Genomic DNA, 18,098 nt, shown 5'->3' with positions numbered 1-18,098 from the left:
AGGTTACTCAATCTGTCCTCTTCCATTCTCTCTTCACTTATCTCTGCAAATCGATTCAGGAGTAATCTGGTTAATATAAACAGCACCCATCTGGACTTGCCGGTCTTAATACTTATTCCCTAGGAGGCTGTAAGGAGGAGGCAGTAGAGCTCCTCATCCAGTGCCAGACTGCCTGGGTTCAAACTCCGGTTCCACCACTGACTGGCCCTCTGAGCTTGGGCAAGGCGTATCCTAATACACAGTATTATTATTAGAGGCCTGGAGCTGGAATATGGTAGCATTAGGGTTAGGGTTCAAATCCCAGGTCCACCATTTACTAGCTGGGTGACCTCATGCAAGATCCTTAACCTCTGTGTGCCTCAGTTACCCCCTCACCTGTACATGCGAATTGTATCAATAGTACCTCGCACACACGAGACCATCGGGGCAGATAGTAGGCGCTATCATTTGTTTATTTGAAACAAAGTCATCTTTCCAGGTGTGGAGGTTGGCTAGGGGCGGGAGGAAAGGATGCACCCGGCTGGCTTTTTTTTTTTTTTTAAGATTTTATTTACTTATTTGACAGAGAGAGACACAGCGAGAGAGGGAACACAGCAGGGGGAGTGGGAGAGGGAGAAGCAGGCTCCCCGCAGAGCCGGGAGCCCGATGTGGGACTCGATCCCAGGACCCTGGGATCATGACCTGAGCCGAAGGCAGTCGCTTAACCGACTGAGCCACCCAGGCTCCCCACCCGGCTGGCTTTTTATTTTTATTTATTTATTTTTTTTTTTAAAGATTTTATTTATTTATTTGACAGAGAGAGACACAGCGAGAACAGGAACACAAGCAGGGGGAGTGGGAGAGGGAGAAGCAGGCTTCTTGCCGAGCAGGGAGCCCGATGTGGGACTCTATCCCAGGACCCTGGGATCATGACCTGAGCTGAAGGCAGACGCTTAACGACTGAGCCACCCAGGCGCCCCCGGCTGGCTTTTTAAACAAAGGGTGCTTGGCTCCCCTGCTCGCTCAGGCCTCGGGAAAGTCAGGAAGACCCGGGACCCGGCTCCCCGCCCCCGTTTGGCCCCGCCCCACCCCCGCCCCGCCCCCACCTCACCTGGCCCCGCCCCACCCCGCCCCTCCTAGCCCTGCCCCTGCGCTAGTCTCGCGCACTTTTAGAGTGCGCGAGCTCGGGCGACCCGGGGCCGACGGTTGGTCGGGCGGAGCCATCTGTTACGCTACGTGGGGGGAGCCAACAGCCTAGGCTTCCTTATTTTTTCAACTTTTAGCTTTTCTGGTCCGGGTTCCTAGTCTTATTGTAGCCCTTAAATCCGCCCCGTTTGCTCAGCTTCCCAGCAGGGAGCCCTGCCTCTCTGGGGAGAAGGTCATTGTGCCTCCGTGCGGCGTCCTTCCCCTCCTGACGCGGACCGGTGGGAGAGGACGACGGCCGGCGGGGGGAGGAGGCGGCCTTAGCGCCATTTTGTGGGAGCGAAGCGGTAGCTGGGCTGCTCTTGGATCCCTCGCTGCTTCGGTTTCCCTGTAGGAAGAGAAACCAGACCGGGCTTCCTAGCAGCGGCCTAGCGGGTGAGTCGCGGACGCTTCTCACCGAGGACGCCCTGGGCGTCCCGGCTCCCGCGTTGCGCGGCCCGAGGCGGACGCAGCGGGTTCCGCCTCCGCCCCGGGAAGGGAGCCGTGGGGCCGGGCCTGCCTCGTCCTGCCCGAGCGGGCTCGCGCGGGCGCGTCGTTAGGGCTTGGCGCGGGGTGGCAGCCGGCGCCGAAGCAGGGACGCTTGGCCCGCGGGGCCGTGCAGCCCGAGGCGGAGCTGTGGCCTGGCCTCCGGGCCCGGGCCATTGCCCTGGGCCCTCCGGCACTTGGCACGCCGGGGGACCCCGCCAGCCTAGGCCCCGGGTCCCCGCGTCTGCACCTCGGGCTGCGCTTAAAAACTCCTCCCTCGGCCGCCACGCACTGGCTTCTGGGAGGTAGCGGCCCGCGTCGGGAAGGACCTGTCGTCGCTGTCCTTGGTCAACTTTGGAGACCCCCCCCCCCCCCGGAAGTCCCACAATGAGGAACAGGGAGGAACTTTTTTCCTGCTCTCTTCACCTGGCTCACTGCTTCTGTTCCTCCTCAAGACACAGCTTCTGCATCGCGTTCTTAGGGAAATGTGCTCTCATTCCTACACAGCTCTCAGCTTAGGTTCTCCTCGGCCCCCAAGATGACTGACTTCTTTCTAGTAGCATATATCACGGTTGTAATAAATAAATGGCTTGTTTGCTATCATCTCTGCGTCCCCCCGCCCCCCCCCCCGCGCCCCTTGTAGCCGGCATGCCCCCTGGGACTGACGGGTTGCAGCATCTGATGCATAGTAGGCACTCAGCAAGTGTTTAGGGCAGGAATGAACTAGCAAGGCACTATCCTTGTTATCTCATTTCAGTGATAACCAACACCTATAAGAACCCAAACCCCAAAGTTTTTCTAGAAGTCCTAGAAGATTGACATGGTAGTGTTTATTAATCAGGTGATTTTAAGGAAACAGTTACTTTGACACGAGTGTTCGTCATTAATATTTCTTTTTGCTTTAAGAAAAATAAGAAAAGATGTCTGAATATATTCGGGTAACCGAAGATGAGAATGACGAGCCCATTGAAATACCATCAGAAGACGACGGGACAGTGCTGCTGTCCACGGTTACAGCCCAGTTTCCCGGGGCATGTGGACTGCGCTACAGGAATCCAGTGTCCCAGTGTATGAGAGGCGTCCGGCTGGTAGAAGGAATTCTGCATGCCCCCGATGCCGGCTGGGGAAATCTGGTATATGTTGTCAACTATCCCAAAGGTGTGTTGCCATTTGCTTTTGCAATACTGAAGTATGGTCGTGTTTGTGTCTCCTAAGTTGGATCATGGCCTCATTTCACGGCGTCTCCTATAACACAAGTATTTCTTTAAACGTTGCTAATAGACTAGTTTGGAACGCCACTACTCTAAATTAGTAAGAATTGGAAATACAGAACATTTTTTAAAGAAAAAACTTTGTACTTAATTATTTGAACAAGTGTTGCCAACTTAATGCCAAATTTAAGGAACAGCTAAGAATGTTTTGCAGTGATCAGTCTGTGGTAAATAGATTCTTTTTAAAGTGCCCGATAATTTTGTTCTGGTTTCTTGCAGGCTTATATCATTCATTCAGTTAATCTGATTTTTCCATCCTTAAATGATTATCAGTTGCAGTAACCCAAATCTTGAATTAGTGCAATTATAATTTGAGGTTTTGGTCTTATTCTCACTGCCACTTATCCCTGATGTTCTAAATCTTAAAAAAGGAAACATGAAGTTTGTGGAGGAAACAGGTACATTTTAGCAATAAGAATTTACTTTAGTTGATATATCTATGTTACTTTTATTACAACTCGATGTTGCAACAAAGTATTGTAGTTGGTTAGTATGCAAGACATTGACTTAAACTTTGAGAACATTTTTTAACAGCATCAACTTGGTTTTTCTTTAGTATGCTGTTACCCAAATCTAAAATGTCATTTAGATGATGATATGTCGATGTAGGTTCATCAGTTGTAACAAGTGTACCATCTTGGATGGGGCAGGAATATCATGATAATGGGGGAAGCTATGCACCTGTAGAGGTAAAAGGAGGGTATGGGAAATCTCTGCGTTTCTTTCCATTTTGCTGGGGACCTAAAACTGCTCTAAAAAATAAAGTCTAGGGGCGCCTGGGTGGCTCAGTCAGTTGGGCGTCTGCCTTCAGCTTGGGTTGTGATCTCGGGGTCCTGGGACTGAGCCCCACATCAGGCTCTCTGCCCAGTTGGGCGTCTGCTTCTCCCTCTCACTCTCCCTCTGTGCGCATGCACTCTCAAAAAATAAATGAGAAATTTTTAAAATAAAATTAAAAAATCTGTTTTTTAAAATGTCATTTAGTTCCTCCTCCTCCCTTCCAAATACTGTTTTTTAAAAATAACCCAAGACTTTCTTTTTAATTACAAAATCAACATGAGTTCATGGTTGAAAGTTTAGAAAAGAAAGAAAAAGAAAATTTAAATCACCCTTAAATCCACAGCTGGAGATAAAAGTTTGATCGCTTTTTGGTATATAACTTTTAAGTTACGGGCATTAAAATAATTAAGCAAATCTATTTAATAGGCACAAAGATAGTACAGCACGGTTTTTTAGCCTGTTTTCTTTTTTTCCTTACTGTGTGTTTTTTTTTTTTTTAAAGATTTTATTTATTTATTTGACAGACACAGCGAGAGAGGAAACACAAGCAGGGGGAGCGGGAGAAGGAGAAGCAGGCTTCCCGCTGAGCAGGGAGCCTGATGCGGGGCTCGATCCCAGGACCCTGGGATCATGACCTGAGCCGAAGGCAGACGCTTAACGACTGAGCCACCCAGGCGCCCCTCCTTACTGTGTTTTTAAAGTCGAAGTGAAGTAGAATTATTTTTGTTTTGATGTGCCTTTTGAGAGGGGAGAACAAACCATCATAATCTTGAGATCTCACAAAACCAGAGGTGGGAGTCCTGGCCTTTGCACCAGAAAGCCCCTCAGCCACTTCCTCAGTCCCTCCGTCTGTCTTTGAGAGCTGACCTCTCTCTTTGCCAAAAGTTTTCAGTATCTTATTCTTAGAATCTTTTTGCTTATCGTTGTTAGATGTAGGGGCTAATGTGTTTTAAGACATGTTAAGTGAGGAGTTCTGAAAGGTTTCTGCTCATTTTGTTTAGATAACAAAAGAAAAATGGATGAGACAGATGCTTCATCAGCAGTGAAAGTGAAAAGAGCTGTCCAGAAAACGTCTGATTTAATAGTGTTGGGTCTTCCATGGAAAACGACTGAACAGGATCTAAAAGAATATTTTAGTACCTTTGGAGAAGTTCTTATGGTTCAGGTAAACTTTGATTTCATATTAACGATTTCTTTCTTCCCATAAATGAACATCCAGAATTCCTGTAGTTCGGTAACACTGCCCTTCATGCTCAGCAGATGGTATTTTTAATATTTATTACGTGCATGCATAGGGGATGCTAAAAAGAAATTTGGGTTGGGGTGCCTGGCGGGCTCAATGGGTAGAGTACACAACTCTTGATCTCAGAGTCGTGAGTTCAAGCCCTATGTTGGGCCTAGAGCCTACTTAAACAAAAACAAAATTTGGGTTGTACTGTTTCTCTTTATGCACGTAACCTATGTTTTTGCCTTTGACATTATAAAATGCTGCATAAAAGCTTAAGGGAAGGTGGTGACATTAGTCTATTTCTTTTTTTATTTTTTTTAAGACTTTATTTATTTGAGAGAGACAGCGTGAGCGCCAAGAGCAGGGGTAGGGGCAAAGGGAGAGGGAGAAGCAGACTCCCCACTGAGCAGGGAGCCCAATGCGGCGCTTGATCCCAGGACCCAGAGATCATAACCTGGGCCGAAGGCAGACGCTTAACTGACTGAGCCACCCAGGCGCTCCATAGCCTATTTCTTTATAACTTACATTACTGGGAGATTTAAAAACACTTATTTTTAAAAGGGGGGGGGCAGTTGGCTGGCTCATTCGGGGGATCATGTGACTCTTGACCTCAGGGTTGTGAGTTGGAACCCCACATTGGGTGTAGAGATTACTAAAATAAATAACTTTAAAAAGAAAAACACTGGGGGCACTTGGGTGGCTCAGTCGTTAAGCGTCTGCCTTCGGCTCAGGTCATGATCCCAGGGTCCTGGGATCGAGCCCCACATCTGGCTCCCCGCTCGGTGGGAAGCCTGCTTCTACCTCTCCCACTCCCCCTGCTTGTGTTCCCTCTCTCGCTGTCTCTCTCTCTGTCAAATAGATAAATAAAATCTTTAAAAAAAAAACAAAACACTGGGCGCCTGGGTGGCTCAGTTGGTTAAGCGACTGCCTTCGGCTCAGGTCATGATCCTGGAGTCCCTAGATCGAGTCCCGCATCGGGCTCCCTGCTCAGCGAGGAGCCTGCTTCTCCCTCTAACCTTCCCCCCTCTCGTGTTCTCTCTCTCTCTCTCTCTCTCTTATTCTCACTCTCTCAAATAAATAAATCTTTAAAAAAAAAAAACACTGATTTTCTGTTTTTCCCACTTAAGATTTGTAAATATTAGATCTAATTTATCTTTGCATTCTAAAACATTTTGTTAGAATTCTGTTTTGTGACATGATTAACTATTAACATGATCTGGATTCAACGTTTACTCTCCTGTTGCTTTTTTACCGCAAGAATAACTTGGTTTAGGGGCGCCTGGGTGGCTCAGTCGTTAAGCGTCTGCCTTTGGCTCAGGTCATGATCCCAGGGTCCTGGGATCGAGCCCCGCATCGGGCTCCCTGCTCCGCGGGAAGCCTGCTTCTCCCTCTCCCACTCCCCCTGCTTGTGTTCCCTCTCTCGCTGTATTTCTGTCAAATAAATAAAATCTTTAAAAAAAAAAAAAAGAATAACTTGGTTTAAGTTTTAATTAAGCAATTCCATCGAAGTAAAGCCATTCAAATTACTCAGGAACTGATTTGGGTGTGTGTGTGTGTTTCTAGTAAATTTCATTGTTTTTTTTTTTCCCCCCAGGTCAAGAAAGATATTAAAACTGGCCATTCAAAGGGGTTTGGCTTTGTTCGTTTTACGGAATATGAAACCCAGGTTAAAGTAATGTCGCAGCGACATATGATAGATGGACGGTGGTGTGACTGTAAACTTCCTAATTCTAAGGTACTTTGCTCTTTTTTCCTGTGCTTTGGGAATTTTTGCTGACAAACTCCCTTAGAAGACACCGTAAAATAACACATAAAATGCACTCTTAAAAGGTGGTGGCTGGTGAATTCCTGAAACCTTTTGCCTTGTTAAAGCCTTAGGACCTTCATGCGTGCTGAATATTTTGTTTGTTTGAAATCTTTAGTTTATTACCTCTCTAAAAGTTTGTTCGTTTTATTCTTTTCTTTTGTTATTTCTAGTGAGTGGAGAGTTTTCTTATGTAGTTACAGGTTTAAAACACAAGGACAGTGAGAATACATTAATCTTGTCACGAAAGCCTGACTGGTTCCAAGCAAGCAAGACTGACTTGGAGAGTTCGCCTCTTTGCCAGGGTGTTTCTATCATTGACTTTCCTTAATCCAAATACAGTCTTTTTTTTTTTTTAAGATTTTATTTATTTATTTGGTAGAGACACAGCGAGAGAGGGAACACAAGCAGGGGGAGTGGGAGAGGGAGAAGCAGGCTTCCCGCTGAGCAGGGAGCCCAATGCGGGGCTCAGTCCCAGGACCTGAAGGCAGGCGCTTAACGACTGAGCCACCCAGGTGCCCCCAAATACACAGTCTTGAACTTTAAACTTTAAAATGTGGGAGCGCCTGGCAGGCTCAGTCGGTAGAGTGTGTGACTCTTGATCTCGGAGTTGTGAGTTCAAGCCCCATGCTGGGTGTAGCAAGAACTTAAAAATTAGATCTTTAAAAAAGAAAATGTTATTTTTCACTGTTCTTAAAGAGCAGTGCTAATGCAGAAAACTAAGAATGTACCTCCTTTTTAATGACTAACAGAAAAGGCAGGTAACTTTTGTTATATCTGCTATCATAATGCTTTTTTCATGGCTTGTAAAATATTTCTCATGTTTTTCTTTTCTTTCCATCCGCCCAGCAAAGCCCAGACGAGCCTCTGAGAAGCAGGAAGGTGTTCGTCGGGCGCTGTACAGAGGACATGACCGCTGATGAGCTGCGTCAGTTCTTCTGCCAGTACGGAGAAGTGGTAGATGTCTTCATTCCCAAACCGTTCCGGGCCTTTGCCTTTGTTACCTTTGCAGATGATCAGGTATTTTTCTCTTGAATAATTTTGTCCCAGCTCTATTAGGTAATTTGTCTTGAACTTCTCCCACCCAGCTAATTGCCATCCTTAGCCAAGCTTTCTGACCTTGTGAGCTGTGGGATATATGGGTCTAGATAGTCGTGGTAATCCCTTGAGATATTTTTTCAGTATGTGGCACTAACCTGGGAGTGTTCTATGTGTTGAAAATAAGCTGACAAATTCCTGCCGCCTTACTAGAGCTAAAAGCGATTTTATGGGTTTAAATGAAATGAGCGTTCATTGCTTGTTTTTCCTCCAGCTTAGACAGTGGCTTGAAATCTTAAGTGTTATTGCTACTTTGATGCGTGAGTCAGTGGTTTAATCTCCTTTATTTACACCCCTTATTTCTTATAGGTTGCCCAGTCTCTTTGTGGAGAGGACTTGATCATTAAAGGAATCAGCGTACATATATCCAATGCTGAACCTAAGCACAATAGCAATAGACAGTTAGAAAGAAGTGGAAGATTTGGTGGTAATCCAGGTGGCTTTGGGAATCAGGGTGGGTTTGGTAACAGTCGAGGGGGTGGAGCTGGCTTGGGAAACAATCAGGGTAGTAATATGGGTGGAGGGATGAACTTTGGCGCCTTTAGCATCAATCCAGCGATGATGGCTGCAGCCCAGGCAGCGCTGCAGAGCAGCTGGGGCATGATGGGCATGTTAGCCAGTCAGCAGAACCAGTCGGGCCCATCAGGTAACAACCAGAGCCAAGGCAACATGCAGAGGGAGCCAAATCAGGCCTTTGGTTCTGGAAATAACTCCTATAGCGGTTCTAATTCAGGTGCAGCAATTGGTTGGGGATCCGCATCAAATGCAGGGTCTGGCAGCGGTTTTAATGGAGGGTTCGGCTCAAGCATGGATTCTAAATCTTCTGGCTGGGGGATGTAGACAGTGGGGTTGGTAGAGACTGGTGGGAATTCAAATTTTTCTAAACACATGGTAAGTATATTGTAAAATACATATGTACTAAGAATTTTCAAAATTGGTTTGTTCAGTGTGGAGTATATTCAGCAGTATTTTTGACATTTTTCTTTAGAAAAAGAGGAAAAGCTAAAGGAATTTTATAAGTTTTGTTACATAAAGGGTTGAAATATTGAGTGTTTGAAAGTGAACTGCTGTTTGCCTGATGGGTAAAAACCAACACACTACAATTGATATCAAAAGGTTTCTCCTGTAATCTTTTATCCCTGGACTTGTCAAGTGAATTCTTTGCATGTTCAAATGGAAACCATTGATTAGAACTACATTCTTTTCTCCTTGTTTTAATTTGAACCCCACCATATGGATTTCTCCCTTAGGAAAATCTCCTTTTTGGAGATCATGGTGTCACAGTGTTTGGTTCTTTTGTTTTTGTTTTTGTTTTTTTTAACGCTTGTCTCCCTTCACATGCAAAAGTACAATATGAAGCCTTCATTTAATCTCTGCAGTTCATCTCATTTCAAATGTTTATGGAAGAAGCACTTCATTGAAAGGAGTGCTGTAAATGTTCTGCCATAGGAATACTTCTGTCTGCACGCTTTCTCATTCAAGAACTCGTCAGCACGCTGCACAGGCTGCGTCTTTGACGGTGGGTGTCCCATTTTTATCCGCTACTCTTTATTTCATGGAGTCGTATCAACGCTATGAACGCAAGGCTGTGATATGGAACCAGAAGGCTGTTTGAACTTTTGAAACCTTGTGTGGGATTGATGGTGGTGCCGAGGCATGAAAGGCTAGTATGAGCGAGAAAAGGAGAGAGCGCGTGCAGAGACTTGGTGGTGCATAATGGATATTTTTTAACTTGGCGAGATGTGTCTCTCAATCCTGTGGCTTTGGTGAGAGAGTGTGCAGAGAGCAATGATAGCAAATAATGTACGAATGTTTTTTGCATTCAAAGGACATCCACATCTGTTGGAAGACTTTAAGTGAGTTCTGTTGTTAGGTGACCCGCGTTAGCTGAATGTGTTAAGTGAAACGATACTTGTACCTCCCCCACCCCTTTGTCAACTGCTGTGAATGCTGTATGGTGTGTGCTCTCTCCTGTTACTGACCTGTAAGTGTGCTCATGTGAACTGAAGCTGGTGGCTTGAGAACATGGACGGAGCTTGTGGCGTGCTTTGCAGGAGTACTTGGAAGCAGAGTTCACCAGTGAGCTCGGGGTGTCGCAAAGAAGGGTGGAGGTTCCTCTGTCTGTTAGCCGCCCATGAGAATGCTGTCTGATGCAGTTCTGTGTCCTGTGCTTGGATGCTTTTTATAAGAGTTGTCAATGTTGGAAATTCTTAAATAAAACTGATTTAAATAATATGTGTCTTTGTTTTGCAGCCCTGAATGCAAAGAATTCATAGCAGTTAATTCCCCTTTTTTGACCCTTTTGAGATGGAACTTTCATAAAGTTTCTTGGCAATAGTTTATTTTGCTTCAAATAAACTTATTTGAAAAGTTGTCTCAAGTCAAATGGATTCATCACCTGTCATGCATTGACACCTGATACCCAGACTTAATTGCTATTTGTTCTTGCATTGTCCAAAGTGAAAGTGTTTTTTTTTTTTTTTCTTTTTAAATCTAGTTTTTAATAAGTCTGGGTGACCGCACCTAAAATGGTAAGCAGTACCCTCCAGCTTCTTATTAGTGCCTCTGTGCATTTGGGTGATGTTCTATTTACATGGCCTGTATAAATCTCCATTGGGAATCATGCCTTCTAAAAATATTTGGGGGAGTGGGAAAAACAATGTTAATTATTTTCAAATGCTTTGTAGCAAAGCATAGCAGTCAAAAAGAAGGGAATATCAGCACCTTTCTGGTTCGGGATTTGAAAAGTGGAATTAATTGCGGTAGGGATAAAGTAGAAGAAACCACAAATTATCTTGTGCCTGAATCCATTACAAAGCCTGATAGCTTTAAGAACTAGCAGGGTGGGTTGTCTGTCTGGAAGTGTTAAGTGAAATGGGCTTTGTCCTCCACAAGTGGGGGAATAGAGTAATGTTGAATAAAATCGTTTACAAACTCAGATTAGACTCTCACGACGCATTGTGAAGTGTGTAAAAGCAATAATCTGTTGATTCTCTGTTGTACTTTTTATGTAACTACTGTGAGGGTTGAGCTTGTTTTCTGATGGAAGAATGAAGTTTTTGTGTTGGTAGTTTTACCTGATGCCCTTATCTGATTAGATTATGATAAATAGGTTTGTCATTTTGCAAGTTACGTGTTTTAACTTGTAGAAATGAAGTCGTCCTTTAGACTTGTGATCGCCACGTTGTTTCGTTATTCAGTTTCCTCTGTAAAAGGATCTTGCGTTGTTTTAATTTTTTTTCTGCATCTAAGTTGCATGATTTCCAAACCCTGTACCATCTGAATTTTGCATTTTAGCACTTGCACTATTACTCAGCAGCAGTAACATGGTAACACTTAAAATGGTATTCGGGGACCTCCAAAGACTAAACTGACAAGCCTCCAAGGAGCCCGGGGTAAGTTCACTTGTCAATGGCATGGTTTTAATCCCTTATTTACACTTGTTGTAAATCTAGTTACCCGTTAGAAGGCCTTCAGTGTGGAGCAGCCTTCTGCTAACATGTTTGTGGTACAGTAGCTGTGGGTATTTAATTCTACCCTAAAAAAAAAAAGAAAGAAAAAAGAAAATGAAGTCTAGAAGTAAACCATTTCGCAAAGATTTGTTTTTAAAAGTCTATTTGGTCATCTCAATGCATTCATTCTCAAAACTTTTTTGAACCAGTTGAATAAAAAATTTGTTGCCACCACAGTTTAGTGTCTGGAGTCTTACTGGAAAAATACAATTTCTTTTTTGTATGTGACAAAGGTGATGGAAAGTTACCTTTAAAAAGTGAGTCTCAAGAAGTTCCCCTTTAACGTGCACAAGAAAGAAAATTCACAAATGAATTTTTACATGAGTGATAATTATTTGGCTAGAATGAAACCCTTTGTTAAATGTTAACCTATTAAAACTTCTTAAGGAGGAACAGCCAACGAAAATGACATGAGATTTTTAAGGTTAAGTCGGCTTAAATTGTGTCCTTAGGAAAAAGAAGATGTATGTGATAATTAGAATAATTTGTTGTTGAGTACTAGGTGAGTAGCTCTTACTTGTGTATGAGTTCTGTACTCAGCTATTGTATGATTTGTGGTCCGTTGTTCGTTAAATGTGCCCAAGTATTTCCATGTTCATTGTAAGAAGGAAGAAAACACTATAGATTTATCTATAATAACACCACTTAATTCTAATATATTTCTTCTTAAGGAAATGGCACATTCGATTCAGCGTTTTTCTCTATGTGGACATTATTTAGTCTATTTTCAAGTGCCAGGAACATCCTCACAGCTAAAATAAATTCTTAACATTGGAATTACTAGGTCAAAGACTATGCATGCTCTCAAGGCTTTTCAAATATATTGCCAGATTGTCCTTTAGAAAATGTGTGTTGTCTTTGACAATGTGAAATAGTGCTATTCCATGTTCTTTTTGTCTGCCAATTTGATAAGTGAAAAATTAGATCTCACCAGTCTGTGGTATTGGTTTTTAAACATGGGAGTCAGCCAGCACCTAAGCCAAAGTATCGATGTGTCCAGTTTATTTACCAAAAAATCATGATTCAGTGTTATCCCTGAACCAATATTGCTATAATATATGAAGCTGTGTTAGAGATCAGTAAGAACAGGCCCCCACATGGTGGAATAGTCGTCAGAGAACATGAACAGGCAATTCGTAGAAATACAGATAACCATTACAAAATGTACTGGACTTTGTAAGTAATTAAATGCAGATTTAACCAGCGAGTTTCTATTGGATTGGCAAAGGTGATCCCACCTAATTGTCTGTGACCCCTTGAATCAAAGAGTAAGAAGCGAAAAACCTGGCGAGTGAGAAGCGCCCGGAATGGGTCTGACCCATGGTGTGGCGGTGGTTTGGGGGTTAGAGCGACAACTGATGTGTTCGTGTCTCTCAGGCCACGTGGCTGCTAAGACCTTTTACAGGAATTTTTAAAACTAAGGAATCATTGAAGACCTACAAATTAAAAATTGTTAATTATGTTCTTGATCCAGGGAATATAGTTAATAACTTTGGTGTAGACTCCATACTGATTTGCTTCCCCACAATTAAAGGAACCCCAGGACACTATTCCTCCCACAAACCATCTCTGTGTCTCATTATCTTGAAACACTAACGCCCCCCCACTGTCCCCTCTACAGCTGTCCTTGCCCCCACCTTCTAAGCCAGCACAAAACATGTTCTCTGTTACCCTCCCCCCTGGATAGGAGTGCTTCTCATACGCAGCAGTACATTTCTGATGGTCGACAATTGGTATGTCAACAAACATTAGATTTCTGGCAAGAAAACCCCTCTGGGTTAATCCCCATCCAGATGCGGTTCCAATGTCATTTGTCCTCATGAAGGATTCAGCTTCCTTTCCTGGCAAACAGATAGGCAGGATGTTACTATTGATTACAACTCTGTTCTTCAATTTAATCAGTGCTATGTCGTTATCAAAACCAGCATCATGAGTATAACCTTCATGTATAAAAATGGCCTCGGCCCAGGCTTGTGTGTAATGAGCCGACAGTCTCTTCACGGTACCCATTCTGATGTCTAAGGAGGAGGCAGCTTCTTTCTGCGCGTACACAGCGTGAGCAGCTGTTAGGATCCAGCCGTCCTGCAGGAGTGCGCCCGCTGCTGTAGCTTGACCTAATAACAGGACTTGCCAGGGGAAATCACCAAGCTTTGCCTTCTGCCCTCCGTATATACGACCTCCTATGGTACGAGTTGATATTCCACAAACTGGGGAAAGAAGCAGAGCCTTTATAGAAACCCCGCGGTTTTTCCCACAGTTATTACCACTTTGGAATTGTGTCTGATGTCATCCAAAAGTTACCTCGGGTTGATTGGGCGCCCACCTAAACAGGTGAGGCTGCTTTTTAAAACACAGTTCAAAGACCGGATAAAACCTCTTGGTAAAAATGAGGTGAGTGAAAATTAACTTTTAGAAACTAATTTGTTTTGCTAAAATAATTTGGTCTACACGATTGGGAGAATTAATAGGGCAAACAGGAAGTGTCTGAGCTGATGTACTGGGTGATGTGATTAGAAAGTGAAAGGAAATGACCTTTTCATTGCTTATTTTCCTACTTGTAAAATGGGGGTATTTACCATGTAGTTCTGGGAAAGCAGGAACTAAGGTCACTATCCCAGGATTTGCAAAATTTGTTTCACCTTTGAACATACAAATGTTTTAAAAATCAGAAACGTTGCAGTTGTAGCCAGGAACCTTCAGGTTCAGGAATTATTTTTGGTCTAGTTGATGCTTCCAAACTACATTTACTGTGTGTGGCTAACTGAGTGTGCTCATTAATGTAGTAACCGTGTTTGCTGTTGTGTCAGAATACTGGCATTAAAACTTACAAATGTGTCAGCTAAGATACCATTTTTTTTTAAGCCAATTTAAGCCAAATAACAAAGGAGTAATGAATATATTACCACCTTTCTTATTTTTTTAATCACTGTACTCAACTTTATCTTTAGAGCCAATTCTGGTAAAAAAATTTTTTTTGAGTACTATTAAAAGGCAAATTGCATTAATGTTTAAAAACTAGATGTCATTGAAAACAATTGCTTAGGGAAATAATGAAGTTATTAGCTTTGGGGTTTTAATAGTTATACAGAGAAAAGTAACTCCGCAGCAGAACTCGTGTTTATAAATGTATAAATGGTTCAAGATAATTTTTAAAATAATTTAATTTTTTATGCTTGCCTAGTTATAAGGTCAGAAATAATCAAGTGACTGATAAAGTCAGCACCTAGCAACCTCTCCGTCCGGAAAGGGGGTGATGAGAACGTAGTATTTGGAAATAACAACATGGTGTAAGAACCAAGTGCTGAAGTTCCATTTCTGCCCACCACAGCTAAAGCTCTGCTGATGTCTCCCACCCAGTTCTACTTCCATCAATAAGAATCTCTTGTATAAATGTATCCATTACCAGGCTCACAGACTGGGAGTGATGTTTCTCCTTTGGAGCTCGTCCAGAATCCATCAGCCTCACACACATATTTACCTGCAAATCATTGGAAAAGCAAAAATGTTTAACTGCATGTATAAGGTGGTTGTCATTTGCTTGAATACCCCCTTGAAAAATGTTGATTCTTGAGCATCAGTGGGAAATAGAGGTGTCTGAATAACCATTTTACATGATTTCATGAATAGGAGGTCTCTGCATTAACCATGTTTGCTTGCAAAGTGGAAACCTTTTAGATGTGTAACTTGAATATGTATCAAGATCTCAAGTGCTTAATGATAAGGTTTTGACTTGTTAAATTAAACCATTTGGAATATATTGTGTGTTTGTAGTAGTCATTTACTAGATAAGATCTGTTTTCAGATTCCTGCAAATTGACATTAAAGTCACTTCAGCTGTAATATTTCACTTAGCGGGTGGAAGAAGTGCCTTTTAATCTTTTGTGTCGCCTTAGCCAAAAATGTCGGCTCAAGTTTAGTTTCAGATCGTGAGGGCTTTGGTTCCAAATATCACGCACCGCCAACTTGGAAGAGTTTGCTTACCGTCATCAGGTGTCATTGTGTAGAAGCTCTCATCACAGCGGTACTGAATCACCGCTTTGTACGTGGTCACTTCAGGGCCTGTGATGGACTCCGCTTGGCCGCTGGGTAGGTCATCAGGAGGGCCACAGTCAACAACTAGTGAACACGGGAGGAGGAGGACAGTAAAAAGACAAGACTGACAGGTGGTTGTGCGCGGGGTGCTGGAGCTCGAAGCCATATTCATCCCCCCCACCCCCACCCCGTGCGGTGGACATCCTCCATCTCTCTGAAGAGGGAATTGCCTTAGTGTGATTTTAAAGACAACCCCTCCTTCCTGTTCTGAACTAAATGGCTAGAGTGAGGTGAGGCCCCTGGGGTAGGAGCCCTGTGATTCCTTTCATAAAGGAAGGGAGTTTGAAACCACTTGGACTCCTTAGCGCCCTTTTTTTTTTTTTAAAGATTTTACTTATTTGAGGGGCGCCTGGGTGGCTCAGATGGTTAAGTGTCCGCCTTTGGCTCAGGTCATGATCCCGGGGTCCTGGGATCGAGCCCCGCATCGGGCTCCTGGCTCGGTGGGGAGCCTGCTTCTCCCTCTCTGTCTGCCTCTCCCCCTACTCATGCTCTCTCTTTCTGTCTGTATCTCTGTGTCTCAAATGAATAAATAAAATCTTAAAAAAAAAAAGATTTTACTTATTAGAGAGCACAAGCAGGGGGAAGAGGGAGAAGCAGGCTCCCCGATGCGGGAATCAATCCCGGGACCCTGGCATCATGACCTGAGCCGAAGGCAGACGCTTAACCATCTGAGCCACCCAGGCGCCCCAGGCGCCCTGACTTCTAACCTCTAGGTCTGCCGCAAGCAGCCGCTCGGAGGGAAGAACCGGGCCACGCTGCACGTGCCTGCCCAGGCTGGATCCCCAGAAAATGGTCCTCGGTTTGCAGTTCGGTTGGCCTTAAAGGTCAAAGAACAACACAAAGAAGGACTTGGCTGCTGCTTAGGTTCAAAAATGTGTAGGGGAGGGGCGCCTGGGTGGCTCAGTTGGTTAAGCGACTGCCTTCGGCTCAGGTCATGATCCTGGAGTCCCTGGATCGAGTCCCGCATCGGGCTCCCTGCTCGGCAGGGAGTCTGCTTCTCCCTCTGACCCTCCCCCCTCTCATGTGCTCTCTCTCTCATTCTCTCTCTCTCAAATAAATAAACAAAAATCTAAAAAAAAAAAAAAAAAAAAGTGTAGGGGACCCGGAAGTCATAATACCTTGACTTCGCATTAAAATGCACACCTGTGGGGACATAATTAAGGTGAAGTAACTGCCCAGTTTAGGAGCCCAAGTGACTGCAGTCTAGAAGTCTGGTTCCCATAGAAGAGCTAAAATTCGATGGGTTTCTCTGGATATTTTAAAAGGTTACATTTAAGTAGTTTTCCGCAACTTCATAGCTGTGTGCCTGGTTCTGTGCCAAGTGCTGTCCATTTCTCTGTAGAGATGCCCACACCCAACTCGCTTAATTAAGGTGGCCCGGCTGGGCTTCAAATCCAGACCTCTCACTCCTCCCAGCTCTGCTGCTTTTGAACTAAGGATTGACAGTCTCATTGGTGGGAATGTAAATTTATGAAATGAAAATATTTAAATTCCCTAGGAATTCTGTGGGGAAACGTTTGCACTCAGTATGCACAAATATATTTACAGGGGCGTTCACTATGGCAGTGTATGTAATAGTGAAAATCTGGGAGCACTGCGGTGGGGGGCTCCATGCTGTCGTTAACAAGGATGAGTGAGTGGCTCTGCTAATACTTGGATTGATGTGGAAAGAGATCCCGACGACATGGAGGGAAAGAGCACAGTGCGATCAGACTTAGTATCCCATTTTGGTTAAAATGTATGTAATAGCGGGGGCGCCTGGGTGGCTCGGTGGGTGAAGCGTCTGCCTTCAGCTCCGGTCATGATCCCCGGGTCCTGGGATCGAGTCCTGCATGGGGGGCGGTCCCTGCTCAGCCAGAGGCCTACTTCTCCCTCTGCCCCTCCCCCTGCTTGTGCTCTTGGTGTCTGTTGAATGAATAAATTTTTTTTTAAATCCTAAAAAAAATGTAATTTTAAAATATATAATAGTGAAATCCCTTCATGTATACAGCATAGGAATGAAGGAATGGGCCCTAAACCCTCAGCAGTAGTTTGGGGATTTGGGCAAGAGAGGTTCTCACTATGTTTTTGTAAATTTATTTTTTCTAATTAACATGTATTTTATAATTGAAAAAATATTTAAAATAAGATGTGATGCTTACAAAATGGTAATGTACCTCCTCACCCCAGTTTGGTGTGTGTGTACACACGTGTGAGAGATGTGTGTGATTGGAGGGATGTCATAACAGTGGGATTGTGGGAATTAAAAGGTCTCATTTTCTCTTTCCCATCCTCAATGAATATTTTACACTTGGAAAAATATTTTTAAATATCATGCTTTTCCAAAGGAAATAATACTTTTCCTGGTAGCTTGGTTCCGTTTGAACCTATAAGTGCACAGAGAGGCTGGGGAAGAGAAGCAACTTTGAAATTCGGTCCCTGATAAGCAGACCGTTTCAGAAAACAGCAGAAGCAGTGATCAAAGCAGGCAAAGCAGCAGAAGCCGCCCCAGGACCCATGGTCACGTGGACTTACTGCTGCACGTGGGCATCGGCTGGTCCCAAGATCCATCTTTCTGACAGACCGCAGCAAACGATTTCAGGGGCAAATCACCCTAAAGAAGAATTCAGCAAATATTACTTACCTTGTTTATATCATGACGCCACGCCCCAAGGCTGTGCTCCTACACT

At 43.9% G+C, this 18,098-nt stretch overlaps 1 protein-coding gene across 3 annotated transcripts; it reads left to right on the top strand.

The window, feature by feature from the left end:
* Nucleotides 1-1,262: 1,262 nt before the first annotated feature.
* Nucleotides 1,263-13,302, top strand: TARDBP (TAR DNA binding protein). Of its 3 annotated transcripts, none has more exons than XR_004298054.1 (7): nucleotides 1,263-1,557; nucleotides 2,554-2,805; nucleotides 4,697-4,860; nucleotides 6,518-6,658; nucleotides 7,577-7,747; nucleotides 8,135-11,220; nucleotides 13,240-13,302. XR_004298054.1 is itself a non-coding variant. In XM_032393749.1 (6 exons), the coding sequence occupies exons 2-6, from the start codon at nucleotides 2,568-2,570 to the stop codon at nucleotides 8,663-8,665; spliced, it is 1,245 nt and encodes a 414-aa protein (XP_032249640.1). In that variant the 5' UTR covers nucleotides 1,263-1,557; nucleotides 2,554-2,567; the 3' UTR covers nucleotides 8,666-11,513. The 3 variants fall into 3 exon arrangements, 1 of the variants encoding a protein (XP_032249640.1); XR_004298055.1 differs by lacking the exon at nucleotides 13,240-13,302 and having other exon boundaries at nucleotides 8,135-9,344; nucleotides 10,079-11,513; XM_032393749.1 differs by lacking the exon at nucleotides 13,240-13,302 and having other exon boundaries at nucleotides 8,135-11,513.
* Nucleotides 13,303-18,098: the final 4,796 nt, after the last annotated feature.

The sequence above is a fragment of the Phoca vitulina genome, unplaced genomic scaffold (genome assembly GCF_004348235.1).
Source record: "Phoca vitulina isolate PV1807 unplaced genomic scaffold, GSC_HSeal_1.0 scaffold2, whole genome shotgun sequence".
Lineage (NCBI taxonomy): Eukaryota > Metazoa > Chordata > Mammalia > Carnivora > Phocidae > Phoca > Phoca vitulina.
Note: the sequence above shows the minus strand (reverse complement) of the source record. Positions and strands in the feature narration are given on the sequence as shown.